General features: G+C 33.7%; 1 protein-coding gene across 1 annotated transcript in view; it reads right to left on the bottom strand.

Annotated features, from left to right (window-relative positions):
• Window positions 1–1,813: 1,813 nt before the first annotated feature.
• LOC128014195 (calcium-binding protein 7-like) overlaps window positions 1,814–22,186 on the bottom strand; it is a 30,654-nt gene continuing 10,281 nt past the window's right edge. The window contains exons 2-5 of the mRNA XM_052597559.1: window positions 10,833–10,976; window positions 7,713–7,825; window positions 6,460–6,610; window positions 1,814–5,907 (exon numbers count right to left, since the gene is read on the bottom strand). Of these exons, the coding sequence (XP_052453519.1) occupies window positions 5,777–5,907; window positions 6,460–6,610; window positions 7,713–7,825; window positions 10,833–10,976 (539 nt within the window). The 3' untranslated portion in view covers window positions 1,814–5,776. The remainder of the gene's footprint in view (window positions 5,908–6,459; window positions 6,611–7,712; window positions 7,826–10,832; window positions 10,977–22,186) is intronic.

Raw genomic sequence — 22,186 nt, 5'->3', positions numbered from 1 at the left:
GAATTGATTTATTAGTTAATTGTCTACAATATTTCTTTATTATTTTTTCAGTTGTGATTCAAATGTCCTGCAGTGACTTCACAGAATGCTATATGTACATAATAAAAAGCAACACCTTTATCACTGTGATAGTTCAGCCAGACAAAACACTTTACAAGTTACACACTACCCACTTTAACTGTTCTGTACTTTAACTCTCTAAATATCAAAACTTATTTTTAATGATAAGCCTACCCACCTATAGCTAAAATTGATCAATCTCTGTTAGCTCGTAAAAAAAGAGAAATCAAACAGCATAAAGGGAAAGGATATAGAGTCTGCAACTCTTGTTTTGGATTGAAAGTATCACAGTGTACTAGAATTAGGAAACTGATAGCATCATATATCTACAACCTGTGATCAGTAAATAGGCAGGTTCTTTACAGAGATAAAGGGATTTTCACAAGAAAAAAAATGAATATGTCAGATTTGCTCTGAGATCAGGATTAGTTATGGTCACTGCTGTAAGATGTGGCAGCCTGTGATTGTGTGATTATGTCAAAGGATTACAACAAACAAATCTAATTCCTTTAATAAACTGACAATTATAATTAGAATATGATTTAGCCCAATATTTAAAATTGTTTTATTATTATTATTTTATATGTTATAAATATTTTGTATTTTTTATGTTAATTTAATGTGTAGGAAAATTACACAAATCATGGTAAAAAAAAAAAATGTTGTTTGCATTGCAAAATGTTGCATGCATTGCTTAAAATCAATATCTTAGCTCCATATTTTTGTCTTGTTAAAAAAAAAAAAAAAAACTAATCCTTAAATCAAGCTAAATTTACTTGAGATGCAAAATGTGTTCATTTCTGAAAAACTGAATAAAATTAAGTTGATGTTTAACAAGAACAAATATCTATCAATGGGGAATGATAACTTGCTTTACTTTTGAATTAAGGCGATTTTTCTGAGCCCACCGGCAAATTTGCATTTTTAAATCATACACTCACATAATTTTTATCAATTTCTCATAAAACAAGACTTTTCATCCTATGTCACTTTACATTTCAAGTAAATAGATATTGATTTAAGAATCTTTACACATTTGTGCTTTTTTTCAGTGTTCAGTGTAATCAGAAGTTATAGTAAAGATTATTTATATTTTAGTGGTTGGGTGCAGATGTATTTCAGCCCCCCAGCCATGATTATATATATATATATATATATATATATATATATATATATATATATATATATATATATATATATATATATATATATATATTTTTTTTTTTTTTTTTTTTTTTTTTTTTTTTATTATTATTATTATTATTATTTTATTTATTTTTTTGGTAAAACGAATTAAAACATTATGGAGATCAGCTGGAGGTTATATTTAGAAAAAAGTGTTGCTAATTAAACTCATTGTGCACTGACTAGACATTAACATTCAGAGAACATATTTGACATATTGTGTTCCCTTCTCCTTTAAATTGTTATTTACTTTGTCTTAAAAGTTTTCAATTTACTTTAATAAAACCTGCAATAACCCTGATAAAATTAACAAAAAAATAAAATGTATTGTCCCTTCATTAATCATTGGTTTTGTAAAAACGAAAAAATAATTTCAGACTCTGTGTTATAAATATGTAAAACACACACATGCACACTGCATTAGAAACAAGATGACACAACAAAACCAGTGGAGGACATTCGAGTTTATGTTCAGTAAAATGTTAGTTTAGAAAATAATTTGTACCGTATTAAACAGTTTGTAGGAGAGCAATAATTGTTTAAAGCATCTTCTTCCGTTGTAGTTTGGTATTATGTTTATTCATTTGGAATACAGTACAATGTCACAGGTGGATACATACATTTGTGCACTCGGTAAACACACACTTCACAATGGGAGTGTAAGTCCCACTAATAAACACATAAACATATGCATGGCACACTGACTATCCATATTCAAAAATAGTTAATCCCAAACAGAAGTATATTCAGACCTGATAGGAATATTATAGAAATGTCATCAAAGTAAACAATATTCTTTATGATCATTAAAAAAACAGCATAAGGCAAAGTAAGAAATGTCACAGGACAACATTCAACACGCTCGACGTCTCAAGTATGGAAACAGGCCAAAGCATGGCCAAATAATTGTTTACATAAATTAATGTGAGCAGAATTTGTGTGCGTCTCTTTAGAAAAACACAGAAAAGTGGCTCACGTAATAAAGCCTGTGTCATATATTGCCATCTCTTTAACAAAAATAATGAAGCTCTACATGTATCTGTTTAGTCTTAAAAACATAAACATCTTGAAATGTATGTATGTATTAAAAAAAAAATCTGGCTATAAGAAAAATTTTTAGATATTAAAGTGCTCTACAGATTATAAACTGGTCTGATTAATGACAAAAACATACTTTTTTTGTACAAACCAACATTCTCATTAAAATCCACAGTTATATGTTCTTAGCGTTTTTCAATCCACATTTTCTATTTGTTTTCATGTATTGCTTAAATATATACTCAATATTCCCTCTGATGACGCAAAGAACAAACCTCATAATTATTATTTTTTTTTTCCAGTTACCCTTTTTCAGGATTCCGAGTACACATGAAATACTTATATATACCGTGATATATTGTTTAATATTTAATGTACATTATAGTTAACCATACATTTTGAATGTTTAAGTTCCAATTAAAAATGGAACATAAGATAAATATACAGGTGTCCCCCAGTAACGAGCGTAATGAAGCTTAAGATGAAGCTTTTAGTCAAGGCAACATCAAGAAGGCATCACTTTGCACTTCATTTGTCTTGTGTCTTTTGCCAGTGTATTCAAAAGATAAGTCTTTACTTCACGGCGAAAATTGTCAGGTCACCTGAAAATTTAGCTTCATGTGGTAACACCTTAAATGGATTGGTTTTATTAATGTCAGAAAATTTAAAAAATAATAATAATATTAAAATAAAGTAATTTAAACCTTAAATATACTGACTTTATTTATGTAAAAAACATATTATTTAATTTAATAAAAAAAATGGTTTAAAACCTTAAGTGAACTGGTTTTATTCAAGGTCAAATTTTTAATTTAATAATATATTAAACATTTTTAAACCTTAAATTAAATGATTTTATTCATGGTGAAAATGTAATTTGTTAAATCTTAAATCTTACATTAACTGTTATTTATTCATGGTCAACATTTTAAACTAACTGGTTTTAGATTGAAGAAAAGTGATAAAATTTTAGATAAAACCATTTTTATATAGATAGAGCGAATAGAAATAGATCCTTAATGAAAGTTGCCACTTATACAGTGTGATACACCTAAATCTAAGCATTCAACAGTGCTCTGTTTTTCTTGTATTTGTCTTTTATCAATAAGCAGCTATTGTGAATAATTAATTGTTGGATGTGATTTAAATCTGGGGCAGATGGGGTTACCAGCCAATCTGGTAATGATTTAATACAATTTTCTCATCAGGTTTTTAAATTCTGAATGAGTTTTTAATAATAGCTAGTTTCTGGTTTAGGATAATTTGCTATTTCAAGTGATAATATTTTGTCTGCGGCTCAGAAACATAATTAGCTTTCCCATTTCTAATAATGAATAAAGAATCATGCCTGTACAATGGGGGAAACCTGTACATTGTTGTCCTGTGACTCCTCTTTGACTATCACTCGATTGTAGTGCTTGTGTGTGCGCTGAGACGGGTGTTTCCATCCGCTGCATATTTCATTTATACCTGCACATCCAAATATAAGAGTTTCATGGTGCTGTAACTAACAGCTAAATCAATTCAGGCCCTGGGCAGAGTTGGAAACTAATGTTATACCCTGGAAAATGCCCTTCAACAGAATGACACACTTACAGCTGATACATATTCAAAACCTGACATTCATATCTGAAACATTATTCACACCTTAGAATACCGCGCTTTGCTATCATCAAGTTGACCTGGACATAAACTGCTATATTTCCCAGGAAAACACTGAACGGTGTCACAAATTTAACATTCATATGGACATATGAACCTTATATTTTGAAATAGAAGTGAAACACTGAAATACCACAGTGTTTGCTTTCAGGTTATATTAATATACATATTACTTACATTGTGAACAAATAAAGACATCATGGTCGTCCATTTAGACTCAGCAATAAGCTTAAATGGACATCGATTTGGTTCAAAAACAACCATTAAATAATTTCCTGATATGTCAGAAATCAAATACTCCTTTTTTAATGTGTCTTGATGTAATAATTTGGTATTATTTCATGCCAGTCATGTCATTTCAATCCAAAAGCTTCTAATTATCAACTCTATGTGATAACTACAGTGCACATATTTGCACTGCCATGCAACAGTAAGCCTGTAAATGTACAGTGTATTTCAGGTCAACAGTAAAACACTAAAGGAATAGTTAGCCCAAAAACAAAGTGCGTAATCCACACCACTCCAGTCCATCAAATAATGTCTTGTGAAGACGTGAAGGACATTTACTTTAAAACTGGACAAAATATTTCATAAAGTCCTAATTTTTAATAATGCATTTTCTAGGGAAAAAATCCATCATCTGTTGTCCTCTCAAATGAAAATCCACCAACATTTCTGTTTTGAAAATTTTTGGGACTTTTTTTTCCCACTTATAAACTGTGCTTGATCCATGCATATTTCTCTCCTGATTCAGATAAGATTACTTTTTTTTGTGGAGAAAATAATATGGGTTAGAGACTTGTATTTCAGTCGGATGCAATGGTTTGAAGTTAAAAACAGCTTTTCACTTCACAAGACACTTATTGATAGACTGGGGTCGTATTGATTTCTTGTGGATTATTGTGATGTTTTTATCAACAGTATGGACTCTTATTTTGACGGCAGCCATTCACTGCAGAGGATCCATAAGTGAACAAATGACGTAATGTTAAATTCTTGGATGGCGTGAAGGTGATTTTCATTTTTGGGTGATCTATTCCTTTAATACTGTACAGGTATGTCACTAGTGGTATAGTATCACTTTTAGGATGTTTTAGGATGTTCCCCCTTTTGGCCATAAGGAGTACTACAACAATCATTTCAGGCATGTGCAATTGGTAAAAACCAACAATAGTTACTGGACAAACACAAGACTAACATTGCATGACATGAGCATGCCCTAAACAGCCCTTATTCTCATGCAAGGGGGTCAGTATACTGGATGTAAAAGATGTCACAATCGGTCTCTTCTGCATATCCAACTCTTTATATTTGTGAGACGGGTCTTTCTTTGGAAAATTTGTTTTGGGGTCTTATATATAGATGAATGCACAGCTGAGCTCTACTGGTACATCCAGGCTATTGTAAATCCATGCATCGTCATGCATTGAAGAGTAGGATCCTCGGTTGTAGATATCCATGCGGCTAAACTCACCCAAAACATATTGAGAGCGGTTGAAGGGGAAACTTTCCGTTAGAGTCCGTTACAATATAAACTTCTTCTTCCTCTCTTTTCATGTACTTTTTATCATACCTTTTTGGGTAAAACACAGTATGTGTGCGTTAAATCTGTGTGCATTACGTTTGCTGTCAAATATTAAAAATTCTGTCCTGTGGAAGCCGTAGCTCGTCTCAAAAATATTTGTGTCACCACATTTGGATTTCATCTAAATAAAATGAACTTTTAAGCTGCTCCAGTTTGTGTATGGAATGTTTTTTTTTTTTTTTTGCCATTTTTGTCACTGTCATTTGTTATATTGAATTGAAACAACGTTGTGATCGGTCCATTCCATTACTTCATGCCACTGCGAAGCACCTGATTGGCTGCAATAAGCATGACACTGATGATGAAAGCAATTGCGAAGGCGCAGATCAGACTCTTCCGTACGCATGTTTGCTTCACCTGCTGGGTTGGACTCTCCGCTGGAGAAGCAGAGAGAAATGAATCAGAAGATCAGGAGGAATAAAGTGTTTGGACAAGGTTTGGAGGTGATTAACTGAAATTAAATGAAAAATGTGGGACATTGTGACCAAAATGTGTTTGAAAGATAGTATACATTACTGGATGCTTCGCCAAAAAAGTTTATATATCATATATATATATATATGTAGGATTGCAAGAAGCCACATCTCCTTTCAAAAACCTATTGAGAAGCATGCCTTAAGCACCATAGTGAAATTTCCCCATTCCCCGGACAGCACGCCAAATATGCATTATAATACTTCAGCTAATTATATGTAAGTTTGAACTCGTGAATGCATCCTTGCTGAATACAATTATTTATTAAAAAATAAATAAATAAAACTGACTCCAAACAATTGATTGGTAGTGTATGCATAGATCAAGATATTAATATTTTGGGTGGGTCTTCATGCACCAAACTGGTGATGAAAATGATAATTTTCACTGCAAAGTAATAATAAGTCAACTTTTATTTCAGCCAGAGTTGTGCATTAAGAAAAAAACATTCTTACTGTCAATGTCAACCTGGCAGTCCTCAGGATTTTCGATGTGATTCTCCTCTGTCATGATGATATTCTCAATGTCCTTCATAGTGAGGTGGTCACAGAAGGTGTCATATAAGAGTCTCTTCAGCTCTTCCACAGTCAGCTTCTGCATATCACACTAAAAACAGAGACAAAACAGTAGGATTTCATTTTGAAATTCTATATAATGTTTAATTAGTCTAAATGCATTACATGTATTCATTCAGTACATGCTCTCATCCAAAGCATTTAAGGTATACATTTTTATCAGTTCAGTCAGGACCACTTCGTTGGATTAAGATTATTGTAAAGGTCCTGAACATTTCTTTGGTGGCAGGTTTCACTCTGAAAGGTTCAGATTCTGAGCTGTCCACTGGGGACGGAGGATGGATAAGCACATGTCTGTGAGATTGGATGTATTTATACATCTTGTTAATTGATAGTGGGAGGAGTTACGATCAGTTGATTGTCGGCTGGTAACTGGCTGTCACGCCGTGTCTGCCTGAACTATGCTTGAGCTCCATTCAGTTGCTCAAACTACATTTTATGCATTCATGCAACTTGATCAAACTTTATTGAAAGTCAAATTATGGACTTAAGGACAGACGAGAAGTCATCCTTCCAGAAAGTTGTTTTGTTTTTCATGCATTTTGATTCCAAAGACAAGCATCTGTCCTTTGAAATAACATGCACTGATGAATTTCTGACCAGGAATGTTTCGCAAAAAAAGTAGATGAGTTTGATTTAGATTTCAGTGCACATATATTCATAGCTCTGAACTCATAATCACACAGAGAGACGTTTAAGAGGGAGACCCCCGTAGCTATTTAGGGTCAAACGCGCTGCTACAAAATGCACCAGCAGCGAGCTGTGATTAGAGAAGCAAACCCTTTGGGGGAACCACCATATGGCCCGTACAAATTATATTCTGCTCTTCTCACTCAGAGACATGCAGCGGAAGGGACTGTTGTGAAATCTATTAATAAATCTTGCTTAAAGCTACATAGCAATATATCTGTACTGAAATGTATTCAGATATGCAAATTTGGCTCATGTTTAAAGGATAAGAAGCCCTTTATATGAATCAATTCCCATAAGGTGATTCATGTCTGTTTGTTGGATTTCATAGAGAGCATTGAAAGTGTATCTAATCTGGTATCTTTGTGTGACAGGGACAGACGGAAGCAGCAGACTTTGTGCCTGTTGTCACTTGGAATAAGACCGGAGTGGCTAATAATCACCTTCCAGAACACAGAGTCAAAATTGGTTCCGTTGAACTTGTCAGGCATCCCAGCAGCCGAAAGTTTGGGCCCCAGGAGAGTAACGAATTCCTCAAAATCCACCTGGCCGTCTCCTAAAAAACAGAGCGTGAAGTATCAGATGCATTCTAAGTCACAGAATCTTGCTATGAAGAACTAAACTCAGAATGCCTGCACTGAAAATAAATCACATTTGCATCGAGGTTCCAATGTGATGTGTTATTTAATTTAATAAAGAATTTAAATGGGATGAAAATAAATGATATCCTTGCAAAGTCTTTTAATAATATGAATTATCCATAAACATGTTATCGAAAGCTATTAAAGAAAGTTTGTGAATAGCTAATAATAAATGTAATCGTAAAAATAAAAAAGCACAATGAATAAACAATTTAAAACAAAAACAAAACAAAAAAGAGCTAAATGAAACACTTTCTAAAGTGTATTAAGTAAACACTGTACTTTAGGTCAAAGGGGTTTGACAGAGAAAAAAGTTTGGGAATCCTGGAAATAGAGTATATGTAGATATGTATATGTAGAAACATATACTCTATACTCTAAACAACAGAATTTGATTAATAATTATTAATAATATAATTTACAATTATTATGAGAACTAATGATAATGATTATTATGTGGTTTAATTAATCGAGCTGAAGACCATCTCTGAGATGTTCTTTAAAACACCGCCACTACAGCCATCAAAGCAAAGCTTTTGCCTTCGATTCATTTCAAGACAATTACTGTCAAACTTCAAAACGCCTACTGTGAACAGTGTTCTCATTATTAGCAAATGCATAATCCCTATGTCTCCATGCATTGTGAAGAATATGATAGTTTGGAGCAATAAATGGTATTACTGAATATCTGTCAATTGCACTTGGTATTCCTACAGCACCACTAAATGCATCTGATTGGTGTCTGGTGGGCTTCCTTAAAGGGATAATTCACCCTAAAACTGAAAATGTAAAAATTAGCTCACCCTTATGTTGTTTCAAGCTTTTATCTTCCGCAGAACACAAAAGACAATAGTTTGAAATAAAAACTCGGAGTCATCTCTTCTTTTCTGTTCCTCAGAATACAAGTTTGGGATGACAAAAGCAAATGAGCACATATTCACTAAATATTAACATTTTGCATGAACCATCTATTACTATAAAACAAACATTTAAAAAGTGTAGACATGCTAGAGTAAAAACCTGTAATTGCTTAATGCTGTAAGTTATCTCACTTTATATATTTTATAAACTTTAATATTATGTTTTACAGTAAAATACTGTTAAATTTAGTTTTTGAAAGTCATCTTACAATTAATGTTGAAAAATCACAAATTGTCATTCCCAGAAATTCGATTTGACTGTTTTTCACTGAAGTAATTTAGTCTTTGGTTATTTGATTTATAATGTTGTTTTTCATTAAAGGGGTCATATGATGTTTCTAAAAGAACATTATTTTGTGTATTTGTTGCAATGAAATGTGTTTATACTGTTTAAGGTTCAAAAAACTAATTATTGTCCACATACTGTACACTATTGTTTCTCCTCTATGTCCTGCCTTTCTGAAATGCGTTGTTTGGATCTTATATGCTGTTTAATGTGTTGATGATTCATTATTTTACATCTGCTTACACACTAACCACATGTTTCTGCTTTTTCTCTGCCGTTTTTTGATCCAGTCATTCAGTATTCTTTCAGAATATACATAATAGCACCTCCTAGTGTATAACAGTGAAAACAATGAAAGCTGGAAAATTCTGTCAATGGTGGGGAATAGAGTCCTGTACGGGCCTCAAGTTTAGGCCCTAGCCCAGCCCTGGCCCAAGATGCTCCGACCCTAATCCGGCCTGTGTCCAACAGCTTATCAGAATTACCGACCCGAGTCCAACCCGAGCCAGTGTTTTTCCCCCTTCTCCCAAAACAGCTTATACTACTGTTCCAGCTATTAAAATAGTTCAGTTTTGTATGTAATGGCAAAGTGACTATATTTCATTTTTGATTAAGTTAATTTAGAAAAAATGTTTGGAGCAGTTATTGTTTTTTATAGTAAAGACCAAGCGGCCTTCTCAAATCATCACGACTTAAAATAAAATCTATTGATATAAAATAGTTCAAGTATATAACAATGTTTAAAATGGTTAAACCTAGATAAATATGAACTATATCCAATATTTTGTGTGGAGAGTGCAAGCTGAAGCACAGCTTCATAAAGGTAAGAGTAATACATCATTAGTAACTGTAAAGGGTCTACTTTTATTTGTGTGTACTCACAATATCAGCAAAACGTTGTGCTTTTATAAAATAAAGAAAGCAAACATGATGTGCTTTCTGCCGTCTCTTCTTGAACAGGAGCGTGTCACAAAAATGAAACGAAACTCAGCGAATACATGCCTCACAGCCATGATAAATATATCTATAGAAAGCTATAAATTACCACTTAATGAAATAAAACAAATAAAAAATAAATCTCTTTCATTATAACCATAATCCATAAACATGCACTTCTCACTAAAGGCGAGTCTAATGAAGAGGTGGCGAGTCAGGTTCGCAACTTCATCCTTGCAACACCAACTCAGAATACACTGTTTATTAGTAAATATTTAAAATATCTCCTTCCTCTTTTCCCCTGACACATTTATGGTAATTACTTTTGCTGATGCTTTGCGGCCAGCTTAAGGCTATTGCATGCATTTGAATGCATAACTGTTCAGCTGCACTGATGGCATGCACCATACATGCTGCTGCTGGCAGGACACTACACACAGAGCCGCTCTTGACAGATGCAGCAGCACGGTCTCGTGCTTTTTCGACCCGCGCAGCAGTTTTTTCATCACTAATTGATGTATGTCTAAAATATAAAATAAGGAGAAGCCTACAACAGGCCCGAGGCCCAGCATGCGTCTGAACTCTGACGTGAAAATTGGCCCGAAACCTGGCCCAAGGTGGTATAAAAAGTTGGGGCCAATCAGGGCTTGGGATGAAAGGCAGAGCTCTAGTGGGGAATGATTTAATAAAATATGTGAAATATATATATATTTTTTTTTAGCTATTCTGGTCTTTTCAGCATGGTACCCCATTCAAAGTTTTGTGTATGTGACTCCTCACCATCCATGTCGAGTCTTTGAATGATGACCTCCAGCTCGACCTCATTGGGCATGTACCCTAGAGAACGCATGGCCATGCCGAGCTCCTGCTTTGAGATGAAGCCATTTCCATCTCGATCAAACACCTTAAATGCTTCCCGGATTTCTGAGGAAGACAGCAACACACAGATCTGTAAGACGGTGCTTTATATGTCCAATATTATAACTATTACTCTACAACTTTGTTATAAGAGACATATATTAAAATCATCACACTCAAGCGGCTCAAAGAAAATGGATGATTGCAGTATATTGATTTTTCACACAATAATTCACTTTCAACTTCAGCAGAGTGCAGTCCTTCTTGACTTGATTGATTTAAAACAAAAGAAGAGGATGATTTCTATTGAATTCGAACAGGCTTGTTTAAAGGCGTTAAAATGCTGCAATATATACGCTTGGTTGAGCCAACTTGTTTCACCGTATATGCGTTATACATCATCATTAAGTCATTTGCAATTTTCCACTTGTCACACCATGATGCCATATTCATAATTATGAAATATGAGCCACTCTGGCTGCAAGATATTACTATAAATCCAAATAATATATTCAATACGGAATTTGAACAGGAGTATTCGCTACTGTGCTTTGCTCACTTTGCTGTAGGTTTGATAAATGGCTATTTGGACATGGGGTCCAAACAAAAACAGCATATTAAATCTATCGCTCCCCTGAGTGAAGGGAATGAGGGAGGAAATATGAGAAAAGTACAAGAAATGATGGTACTGCAGTCCAAATAAGCCAACAGCAACATATGGTGAAAGCAACTTTACTCTGCATTACGGTGGAAGTCAGCAGATTTCAAACGGAAGCAAAGCCTGGGCTCTAATTTGCTCATTTCAAAGGAAAACAATTTAGCTGCAAGCAACAAATTTGGAGGCCGAAAAAAAAAAATGTTTTAAAGAAAAATAACATGGTTCTAGGATGCCCTATCAACCAGAAGATAGAAAAGACAAACTGAATATTGAGTCATTAGCATTTGATTATAATGATTATTAACATGCTCATTAAGCACTGGGCAGTCGTGGCCTAATGGTTTGAGAGTCAGACTTGTAACAGAAGTCAAGGGATTGAGTCTCTGTACAGGCAGGGATTGTAAATTCCCAGTATGGGACACCATACTAGAGTACACTCCACTTCACTAATTCAAGAAGCTCAACAAATAGATCATAAGTGTATGAAACACAATAACAACGACAGGTAGAAATTAGTTCCAATAATGGTTATTTTAGTCATTTTTAAGAAAATAAAACAATGCAATTTAATTGTCAAATTATGAGATAGTTTTGATCAGAAATACATAAAAAAATAAAAGATGTGTTTAAATAGATTTTTAATGGCTTTTAGATGTTTCACAGATGCAATCCAATAATAGGCCTTAAGCATATTTCAACAATACTAAACAAACAAACAAACAAACGTTAACTACTTTGAACAACCAGTAACTGGGTTAAAGATGAAAAAGGGGTTTTCAAGCATCAAAACAATACAATTTTAATACATCTTAAATTTTATTTGTACATTAAAATCTGTCTTATTTTTTTCTGAGCAAAAATAATGATTCTCATAGATTTTTACCATGATTTACAGAAGGCATCCACTAAAATGTCATACTGTAACAGTTCAAATAACAAAAGAACTTGTGAGGCACATTCAGGACATTACACAATGGAACATTATTTAACCCGTATTTAGACCTTTTATTTCCACAAAAGTTATTTGAAACATTAAAGCAGACACTTTTGATATGCTAATTAGCTTTTTTATGTATATAAAATTTTCGTGAACTAATTTGATGTGGACACCAAAACGAGAGATGTCTTGTCTTTGAACCAACTATACAGCGTTTGATTAATTCAAGTTTTAATATACTAAATATACTAAAGTTTTAATAATCATAATAAAAAAACAAAATACTAAACAATTAAATGTAAATGGTAATAAAAATTTAAGAAAAATTGTGCAGTATGTTTAAATGTTTTGAAACATTAAACTCTTCAATTTAATAAATAAAAAATGTCTAATAGTTTCTTCTGGACTTCAGAAATAGACAACAGGCCACAACAGTCTGAATATATTCTGAATGACAGACAGGCAATTACTGCTATGCAAAGGACTTGATACTTTTTAAGGGACCTCCATCATACAGTGACTCAGAAAAACATGTGATTGCAAATATTCATCACAAACAGAAAACATTTACGTGACATTTACGTGACTTCCCAAATTATGGTTACACTTTATTTTAAGGTCCAATTATCACTATTAACACACCATTAACTACAAATTCTGTGTCAATTAACTCATAATTTGTTGTTTATTAATAGTTAGTAAGCTACAGTAATTGTTAAATGTAGGTATTAGGTAGGATTAGGGTTGAAGAATATGTTCATGCAGCATATGTGCTTATAAGTACTAATAAACAGCCAATATATTAATAATAGGCATGCTCAAATTTTAAAGAAGTGTATCAGCATTCTTTTAGACTGACTGATTTGCTCTAAACTTTAGCCTTCAACTTTTTTTGAGAAATGAGAAGTGTACCCTTATGTCATTGCATAATGAATATGTGATGCTATGTAGGAGTTGTTTGGAAAAGAGAATCAGGCCTCTCTGTCACAAACACCTCTCAACTCAGCTTATAAAAAACACGATGTGTAAAATGTGGGGAATTTGAGAAGCTACCAAGGCTCTATAGTGGACTCAACAATGTTCATTGTGCAACAAAGCTTTTGGGAAACCCACCTCTGTCTGTTGCTAGGCAACTGCACAACTGTTCCAACCCACTATTGCAAGGGCTGTGATTAGACCAAAGCCCTTCCAGACTGATAGCGCACACTTGTCACAGTATATCAAAAAGTTGTACCCGCTCATAAAAATAGCAGTTTCTATAAAAATAATAATGAAATAATGAAAGTCAAGCATGTGCCTAAAAATTATCCAGTGTGGCATGTTTTCAACGATGCAATTTAAAAAATATATCGCTTTTTAGAATTTATTAAGGAATAATTCACCCAAAAGTTGAAAATTGCTGAAAATGTACTCACCCTCAGGTCATCCAAAATGTAAACGATTTCGCTTTATCATCCGAACAGATTTATAAAAATCTAGCTTTACATCACTTGCTCTACAATGGTTCCTCTGCAGTGAATGGGTGCCGTCAAAATGAGAATCAAACAGCTGTTGATAACATTATAATAATCCACAAGTAACCAACACCACTCCAGTCCATCAATTAACATCTTGTGAAGTGGAAAGCTGCATGTTTGTAAGAAATAAATCCATCATTAAGCTGTCCCTTAATTTCTCTCCTGATTCAAACGAGATAACATTTTCACTGGAGAACGCAACATTATGAATTATGGAATCATTTTAATCGGAAGTAATAGTTTGAAATTAAAAATGTCTTAACAGTGGATTTATTTACTTTAAACAGGTATCTTTTTACTTCACAAGACATAAATAGTCTGGAGTGGTGTGGATTACTGTGATGTTTTTATCAGCTGTTTGGACTCTCATTCTGATGGCACCCATTCACTGCAGAGGTTCCATTGGTGAGCAAGTGATGCAATGCTAAATTTCTCCAAATCTGTTCAGACGAAGACACAAACTAATATACATCTTAGATGGCATGGGGTGAATACATTTTCAGCAAATACGTTTTTGGGGGGTGGAAATTATACTTCTGTCATCATTTACTCATGCTCATGTTTTTCCTAGTTCTAATGACTTTATGACTTTAACTGGAAACACAAAGGAGACTCAAAGAATTTCAAAGCACACTATCGTCAAGGATTATCAGTGTAAAATTATTTAAGGTATCATACTCACTTCAAAAGACTTGCAAAATAGCAACGTTTCTGAAAAAGAACAGTTTTTGATTGTGTTTTGCAAAAGAAAGAAACTCATACAGGTTTGGAATGACATGAGGTTGAGTGAATAAAAATATTGTAATTTCTCTGCACATTGCAAAGCTGCATCAGTGACTCAGTTTTCAAATGACTACGTTTCAAAATATTCATCATTCAACTCCATTAAACAGGAAGGTTTGAACAGCTAATGTTTTATTTACTGTTTTGATCAAAATCAACCAAAAACCATTGTGCCTTGACTCACACCTGCGTTTACATAATTACAACATTCAGCCCATTGCACATGTAATATTTATAAACAGAATTACACTTTTTTTGTCTTTGAAATAACACCCAAGATATTTTTCAGCAAATGTATTGGCATTATTTGTATGTGCTTTCATCCTTTTTTTTTTTTTTTTTTTTAATTTCTATATTGTTTTTTTTTTTTTTAATAATGTCTTTTATTAATTTTTAACAATATTATTAATAATTATTTATCTCCGTTAGTTGCCAAGGGAATCTTTTTTTTTTCATCTTATATTTTCACTTTGTGAATGGAGCTTTATTTAAGTAGTTTTAGTTTAACAATAACAACACTAGTTAACACTAACATTTCAATTTCTCCATTACTTCCAACACTTTCTTTTCATCTCAAACCGCATAAATTCACTGAAGACATCCTAAGGGATCTCCTAAAAAGAAAGCTCTAGCTAGCTCTACTCTAAATGTGTCATTCTGATGTTGTTTACTTCTGAACATGTGTACTAACTATACTGCAAAATATGAAGTAAATAAAAACAGTCAATGTTTGCCTGATATTTTATAACTGCCATCCAGACCCCACACACAACTAGTCAAAACAGTGTTTTCCACTTTGGGAAACAGATGCATACTGTATATAAAATCTTGGAGAAGGAGTAACTAGAGAAGAGAGATGAAGGAAGTTTTTCTTCAAAGAGAGCTAATTAATCATTTTCCTGTGCTAACTTTCTCTTTGTGAGCTTCTTATAGAGGGATTAAACTGACAAAGTCAAGACGGGATGTAAATGCAAATTGCTGCTCAGAAAGAGAGATAATTTATCTATATTTCTTTCTGTCCTACAGTGAGATAACGGATGTACAGAGAAGAGTTGAATCCCGTTTCAGCTCCCTCTCACGTGGCAATCATATCTGATGACTATATGTTCAGGGGGTTGCCAATGCATTCTGACAGTAAGAAACAGATTCTATGTAACTGTGGTGTTTAATTTTAAAGACCAAATATTCTTCCATACAAAGCATTGCTGCTTACTTAAATATCTGTTCATTAATGGTCTGTTATTTATATCATTGCTATTTAAAGAAATAGTTCATGAACCCTTTATTCAATAATTATTCATGTCAGTGTCTGTTTAGATTTGACTCTTTAGCTCCGCCCACAGCACACCCCCAGGAACTCAATTGTTTTAAGAGAGCAGCTGTACAGCTGTATCTTTCTTTTATAAATCTGATTAAACTAAAGACTCGTCTGATATATGAAGGATACAATATACTCTTTAGGTATTCAAGATTATCATGCAATCCGTATTTAAAGTCCTGCCAGCATTTACTCACTTTTACGTCATTCCAATCCATATAATTTATAACAAGGAGCAGAATGATTACACTTCTCATTTCCATATAGTTTCAGTAAATCTGGACATCATATGGACCAAATTTGTGTATCTTTATCATTTTCATTGAGAGTTTGACCCTGCATACCATTTCACTGTATGAAAAAGAACAGAGTGGACATTCTGCATAAATCTTTTTTTTTTAACAAGTTTGAAATTAGGGTTAATGTTCATGATGTTCTGAGTCAGTGATTGTATAATGAAAGCATGACATTACACTACCAACAATTCACAAAGTGTTCGGATCACATTCTGCCATCGACTTCAAATGCCCTTTGCTGTCCCTTTGTTGTCCTGGGATTTTTACTGATATTGAACCTCTGTGTTTAATCCCTGTGCAGCTTCCCTTTAAAAGTCCTGAGAGCTTGAAAGGGCTTGCAGGATCTTTATCATCTGACGTCAGGGTGCTTCTAGTACACACTGAAGCCCTGTTTGATGTATGAAGGTGCAGTTGCACTTCAAAGCTGTAATGTGTTCTCACTATTCTCATATAGAGATGCTATTGAAAGAGAAAGACATGAAAATGCATGTGTGGGGTTAAAGAACTGTCAAGCCTTCAACACAAACCACTTCCTTTCTCTTAAACACACTTGCAAACAAATTATGCAAGGAAGACTTGAATATAATCCATTATGTATGCAATGGCTCACTCATTAGTTTTTCCATTTTAAGTTATTCATCAATTATGAATAGACAGACAGACAGAGCGATGGATGGATGGATGGATGGATGGATGGATGGATGGATGGATTAATTCCTTCCAGCAATACTTTTAATGACTCAACTCCAACACTTGGCAATTCCGTCAGCTATATTCCATAATCTCTTATTTCCCCAGTGGAGATCTATCTGTGGCGTCCGTCCCCCTTCCACAACAGGCTTCCCTCAGATGAGCTCTTTATGTAAAACTCTTAAAAATCAATTTCTTCAGAGACAATCTTAAACTTTGTGGGTTGACAATGAGAGTGTGTCTTTATACTAGCGTGTCTATGAGCGTCTATGCCTGTGTGTGCATGCCTCAGGACTATTTTTATACATTTGTGGCAGGCTTAATCCATCTTGTGTGGTGAGAGGGCCCAGCAGATCTGAATACTACACTAACCATATTTTAACAAGACTCTGGAGTATTCACTTAAGCATTAAATACAGCGCCGGGCCTCTGTTTTGGAGGGTGGTTACTCTTGTTTTGGATTCTGATCCTGTAAACCTCAAGAGGAGGCTACATCTCACATGGTTTTGGGGTTGTGGGAAAGCAGTTGCATTTGCCTCACAGTCACCTGAATAAAGGCATCTAAAAATGGGAGTTGAGCAGTGAAATTCATCCCTATTCTTATCATGTTTCACTCTTATGCTTCATCATGTTTGAAAACATAAGGTCAGTGATGATAAAAGACTATCTAATCAATGCAATTTTCCAGATTCTACTGTAAAATAGAGATAAAAAGATTAAGGGGTGAATTCACTGAGGATGAATTGTGTCTGCTGATGGCTCAGTTTATTTCCGAGCACTGTCTGCATTGTTTTATTGTCTGATTCACTAAAGGAATTATGCAAATCAAGTAACGGCATAACACAGCACAAAATCTGCACCAAACGCCATTTGCACGGCACGATTTCTACATTAAATGGTCCACAGTCAGAGCCAGAGTGCACAGTCTCTCCAGATTCTTCTAAACTCTCCACTATATCATTAAATAAAAAAGAGGAAAAAGTCAACTTTCATTGAAGGACAGACCTAGTGAAACATGTTTTGGGTCAGCATTTCCGACCTAGCAACTGTATAACAACACTCTAAAATCCAGTGTTGGGATACATAATTACATAATCAGATTACTTTTTTCAAGTAACTAGTACAGTAACGAATTACTTTTTAATTTACACAAAAATATTTGAAGCTAAAGCTCAAATCTAACTGAACAGCTCATTTCATCATCGGGCAATGGGGAAAAAAAATCAACACACTGGTCAAAAAAAATAAAATAAAAAAAATAAAATTTCACACCATGAATGATTGAACCCAGTGTGCATAGCTTGATAGGGATCTACTGCTTTAATTCAAGAATGTAATTGTGTTGTACAGTACACTTGCATCACTTAATTGCGCTCAGAAAAGGCCCTTTAGAAAAATGTATCTTACGCAGAATTAAAGGTTAACTTGTACTGAACCCAAAAACATCCATTTAAATGCATGTTAAACTGATTTTTAAATTAATTTTAAAAACTTTAACCTCTTAAGTCCAGAGATAAAAAGTTTTAGGATGTTTTTTTTTTGTTTTTGTTTTTTCGTCTTTATATTGTTTAGAGCATTAAAAGTAATGTAAAAGATATTTCATTCATAAGTTATGCTATGTCCTCGGTAGAGGACAATGGGACTCAATTTCTTTCAAAAAATAAAAAGGCATGAATGGACATGCATAGGCAAAAATAACAGATTTTTTAAAGCACCAATACATACTTTAATATTTTATTTATTACTTTTTTGTTAAATAAGTAATGACAGTAACTTTGTTGCCAATTACTTACTGCTTAATGGAAGTGCTTTTACATTTGCTAAAAAAAATAGAACTTTTATATTAAAATCAAACAAGTATGCCCAGTCCAGATGAGAAAAAGCAGAAAAAATAAATAAAATAAAAGATCACTTCAGAATGCAGAATAGAAACTTTAAGACCGAAATCATAGCGAAATGTTGAAGAAAGAAATATATATATAAAAAAATAAATAAATGACACAATGAGTAGCAAGGACTGTTCAGTGACAAACTTGAAAAATAAATACAGGTGCACTGACCCCAAAATCATCACTATTAAAAGAATCAAAGACTTAAACTACATCAGTCTGTGTGCATTGAATTTATTTAATAGATGAGTTTCACAATTTGACTTGAATTACTGAAATAAATGAACTTTTCTGCGACATTCTAATTTATTGAGATGCACCTGTACACAAGCCTTGTACAGTACACTACATTCCCAGTACCCTGAAGCAAAACAATAGATGTGTGGAAAAAAATGAATGTGGTTATCTATTAAAATTCTTACCCTCCTCTCCAATTAACATTTTGCATAAATAATAAAAATATATAAAAAAAATCATATTTGCCTGAACTATAATTTAACTCATGAAATGTGTGTGTACATTATTGCAATAAAACATTAAATCATGTAAATTTTGCTATATATATATATATAGTCTAATTTTTTTTTTTTTTTTTTTTTTTTTTTTTTTTAAGTGTACACTGCCTACACTGGATGACTTGAGCCACATGGTTTCATAGAAACATGAAATTTGACTTCAATAAAATGAGGTTCTCTTTTGTCAGTTCTCATCCTGATAATTGCAGGGTGACAGAAGTTTGACTCAAGGCGGAAGGCAGATGTCTGCAGTCATCGTCAAACATTCACAAAGGAACGCTGATCTGCTGTCTGAAAAACTGCTCCTAAAAATCTATCACGGGATTTGAAAAGAAGAGAGGAGAGAGAATGATAAAAGCTCCATGAGACCACAGACATCTCATTTGTTACTTTCCCCTCTTTGGCATCTTCTGATTCAGTGTACTCTGAGCCCTCAGCCTGCATACAATTTTAGAGCTGGCTCTGTAAATCCTGATCCAAAATTTATATCACAACGTTGTCTCTGCTCCTAGTGTGATTTGAGAGAGCCGTATTTGACCTATATGAACTTACACCCCCATAACGCCTACCCTCAACATTACAAGAGCCAATGTGAATCACAAAGCTCATGCAGACAAACCGCTGCTCTGGATAAGCTCCTAAAGCACCGATCACGCTGCCAGTCAGGATCCCAGCTGACATAGTAACATCCTGTATAGATACTCAAAAAAAAGGCTTTTGTCGGATTTTTATCAAAATAGTGAATCAAAAAAATGCTCTGGGTTCAATACATGTAAAAGTCCACACTACAGAAAAAAAAGAACGATATAGAACTGAAATGTTTATAATAATGCATTTATGTCCATTGTAAATGCATTACTGTACACTTAATTGTTGTCTTGCAAGCTTAAGAATTAAATCCCTTTCACACTGAGCATGACGTTTAGATTTTTTCAGTTATTTCAAGCCTGCACGATAAGTGGCACCGACTGAGACTGCATTTTACACCTGCACACTAGGTGGTGGAACCCACTATTCATTATAACAAACAAAATTGAGACATAATTAAGAAAATTGTTGTGCAGTGTCCAGAGGTTAATCAATTATAACAGAACTTTGTGAGATGGTGATGAACTGAAAAGAGAAACAGCTTTTCAGTGATTATAAAGCGAGCGCTCTTTGTGGACTTTCAGAGTTATATATAATCCATTCAGAATTTGCTGATAAATAAATAAATAATACAGACAGACAGACAGACAGACAGACAGACAGACAGACAGACAGACAGACAGACAGACAGACAGACAGACAGACAGACAGACAGACAGATAGATAGATAGATAGATAGATAGATAGATAGATAGATAGATAGATAGATAGATAGATAGATAGATAGATAGAATGTGCTCTGTACAGGAGACAAAACATATCTGGTGCATTTGAAATGCCTCTTGCACCACATCATGTGCATTTAAATGTCCTTCAAATGAAAAGCTTTAAATTCCAGTATATATATGAAAAGGATGGTTCAATGTAGTAACGCATGTAAAGTGTCTAAAATTCATACAGTAATTGGTGCATGGTCAATAAGTAAACATCATACAAACAAACACCATATGAAACTAAACTTGTTTTCATACAGTATTCTTAATTACAAACAAGACCTTGTTGTATAGAATGATAAATAATTTGTGGATGCGAGTAACTTACATTTTAGATACAATATTGTCAGTTGCGTTGTCTATTTTTGTTCTGCCAATGAAAACAGCTAAAAGTAGAAGGCAGCAGCAATTGTTTAGAATTGGGAATTGTTTAGTGTATGATTCAATGCCTCGCTCATATTACATCTTTCAGGAATGAAGCAAGTGTTTTTGAACTAATCATGGTAAATGATTCAATGATTCGCTATTAAAGACAGTCAGCTTGTTTCGTTCCGGAATGAATCTTTCTTTATTATATGTAATTTGTATTTCTGTAATTTTATGTTACCAATGTTTTGGCAATATGAAGCCTTTTATCATGCCAATACTTGAATCTACTGGTGTACAGAGAGTCGTGAACATGAATCTAATGATAACATTATGAAATTTACTTTATCATTTCAAACAAACCAATTCAAGCGCAGTTATAAATACACTGGTAATAGTATTGGAAGTCATCAAAAGCAATGCTGCAATAATACAGTTTTATTATTGCTTTATTTTAAACAGCTCATTAGCAATTTCATTGTTGGGAGCACATAAAGATCTTCAATCTAAAATTAAAACATCAAGTTTGATCTTGACTACAGTGTCTGAACATGTAGGCTGTAGAGTGATCCATATTTCACCCCTCCCAAAAGAGTTGAAACATAGCACAAATAAACAAAGACCCCCATCTATCAACACCAGCCTATTGTCTCTCAAGCCACTTTAACTTTAAATTACAATCCAAGTGTCCATGGCATAACCTGGTGCCCGTCCCAGAGGGTCATTTGTTGAAAGTGCAGTGCCTTTAATTAAATGTCAAGCACCTTGATTTGAGGTTGGGTATGATATTGGATTAATGGCATGGGTCAGTGTCAGGATTTGTATTTATTTGAACGTGCATTCTGTTAAAAAGTGCAGCAAACACAGATCCACACATGTTCAGTGAGAGTCCAGTCAGAAGATCTTGTATATAGTAGTCTAAAAACAATTTATTTTCTTAAAAGAA

The sequence above is a fragment of the Carassius gibelio genome, chromosome A5 (assembly GCF_023724105.1).
Source record: "Carassius gibelio isolate Cgi1373 ecotype wild population from Czech Republic chromosome A5, carGib1.2-hapl.c, whole genome shotgun sequence".
Taxonomy (NCBI): Eukaryota; Metazoa; Chordata; class Actinopteri; order Cypriniformes; family Cyprinidae; genus Carassius; species Carassius gibelio.
This window is presented reverse-complemented; position numbering and strand designations above follow the sequence as displayed.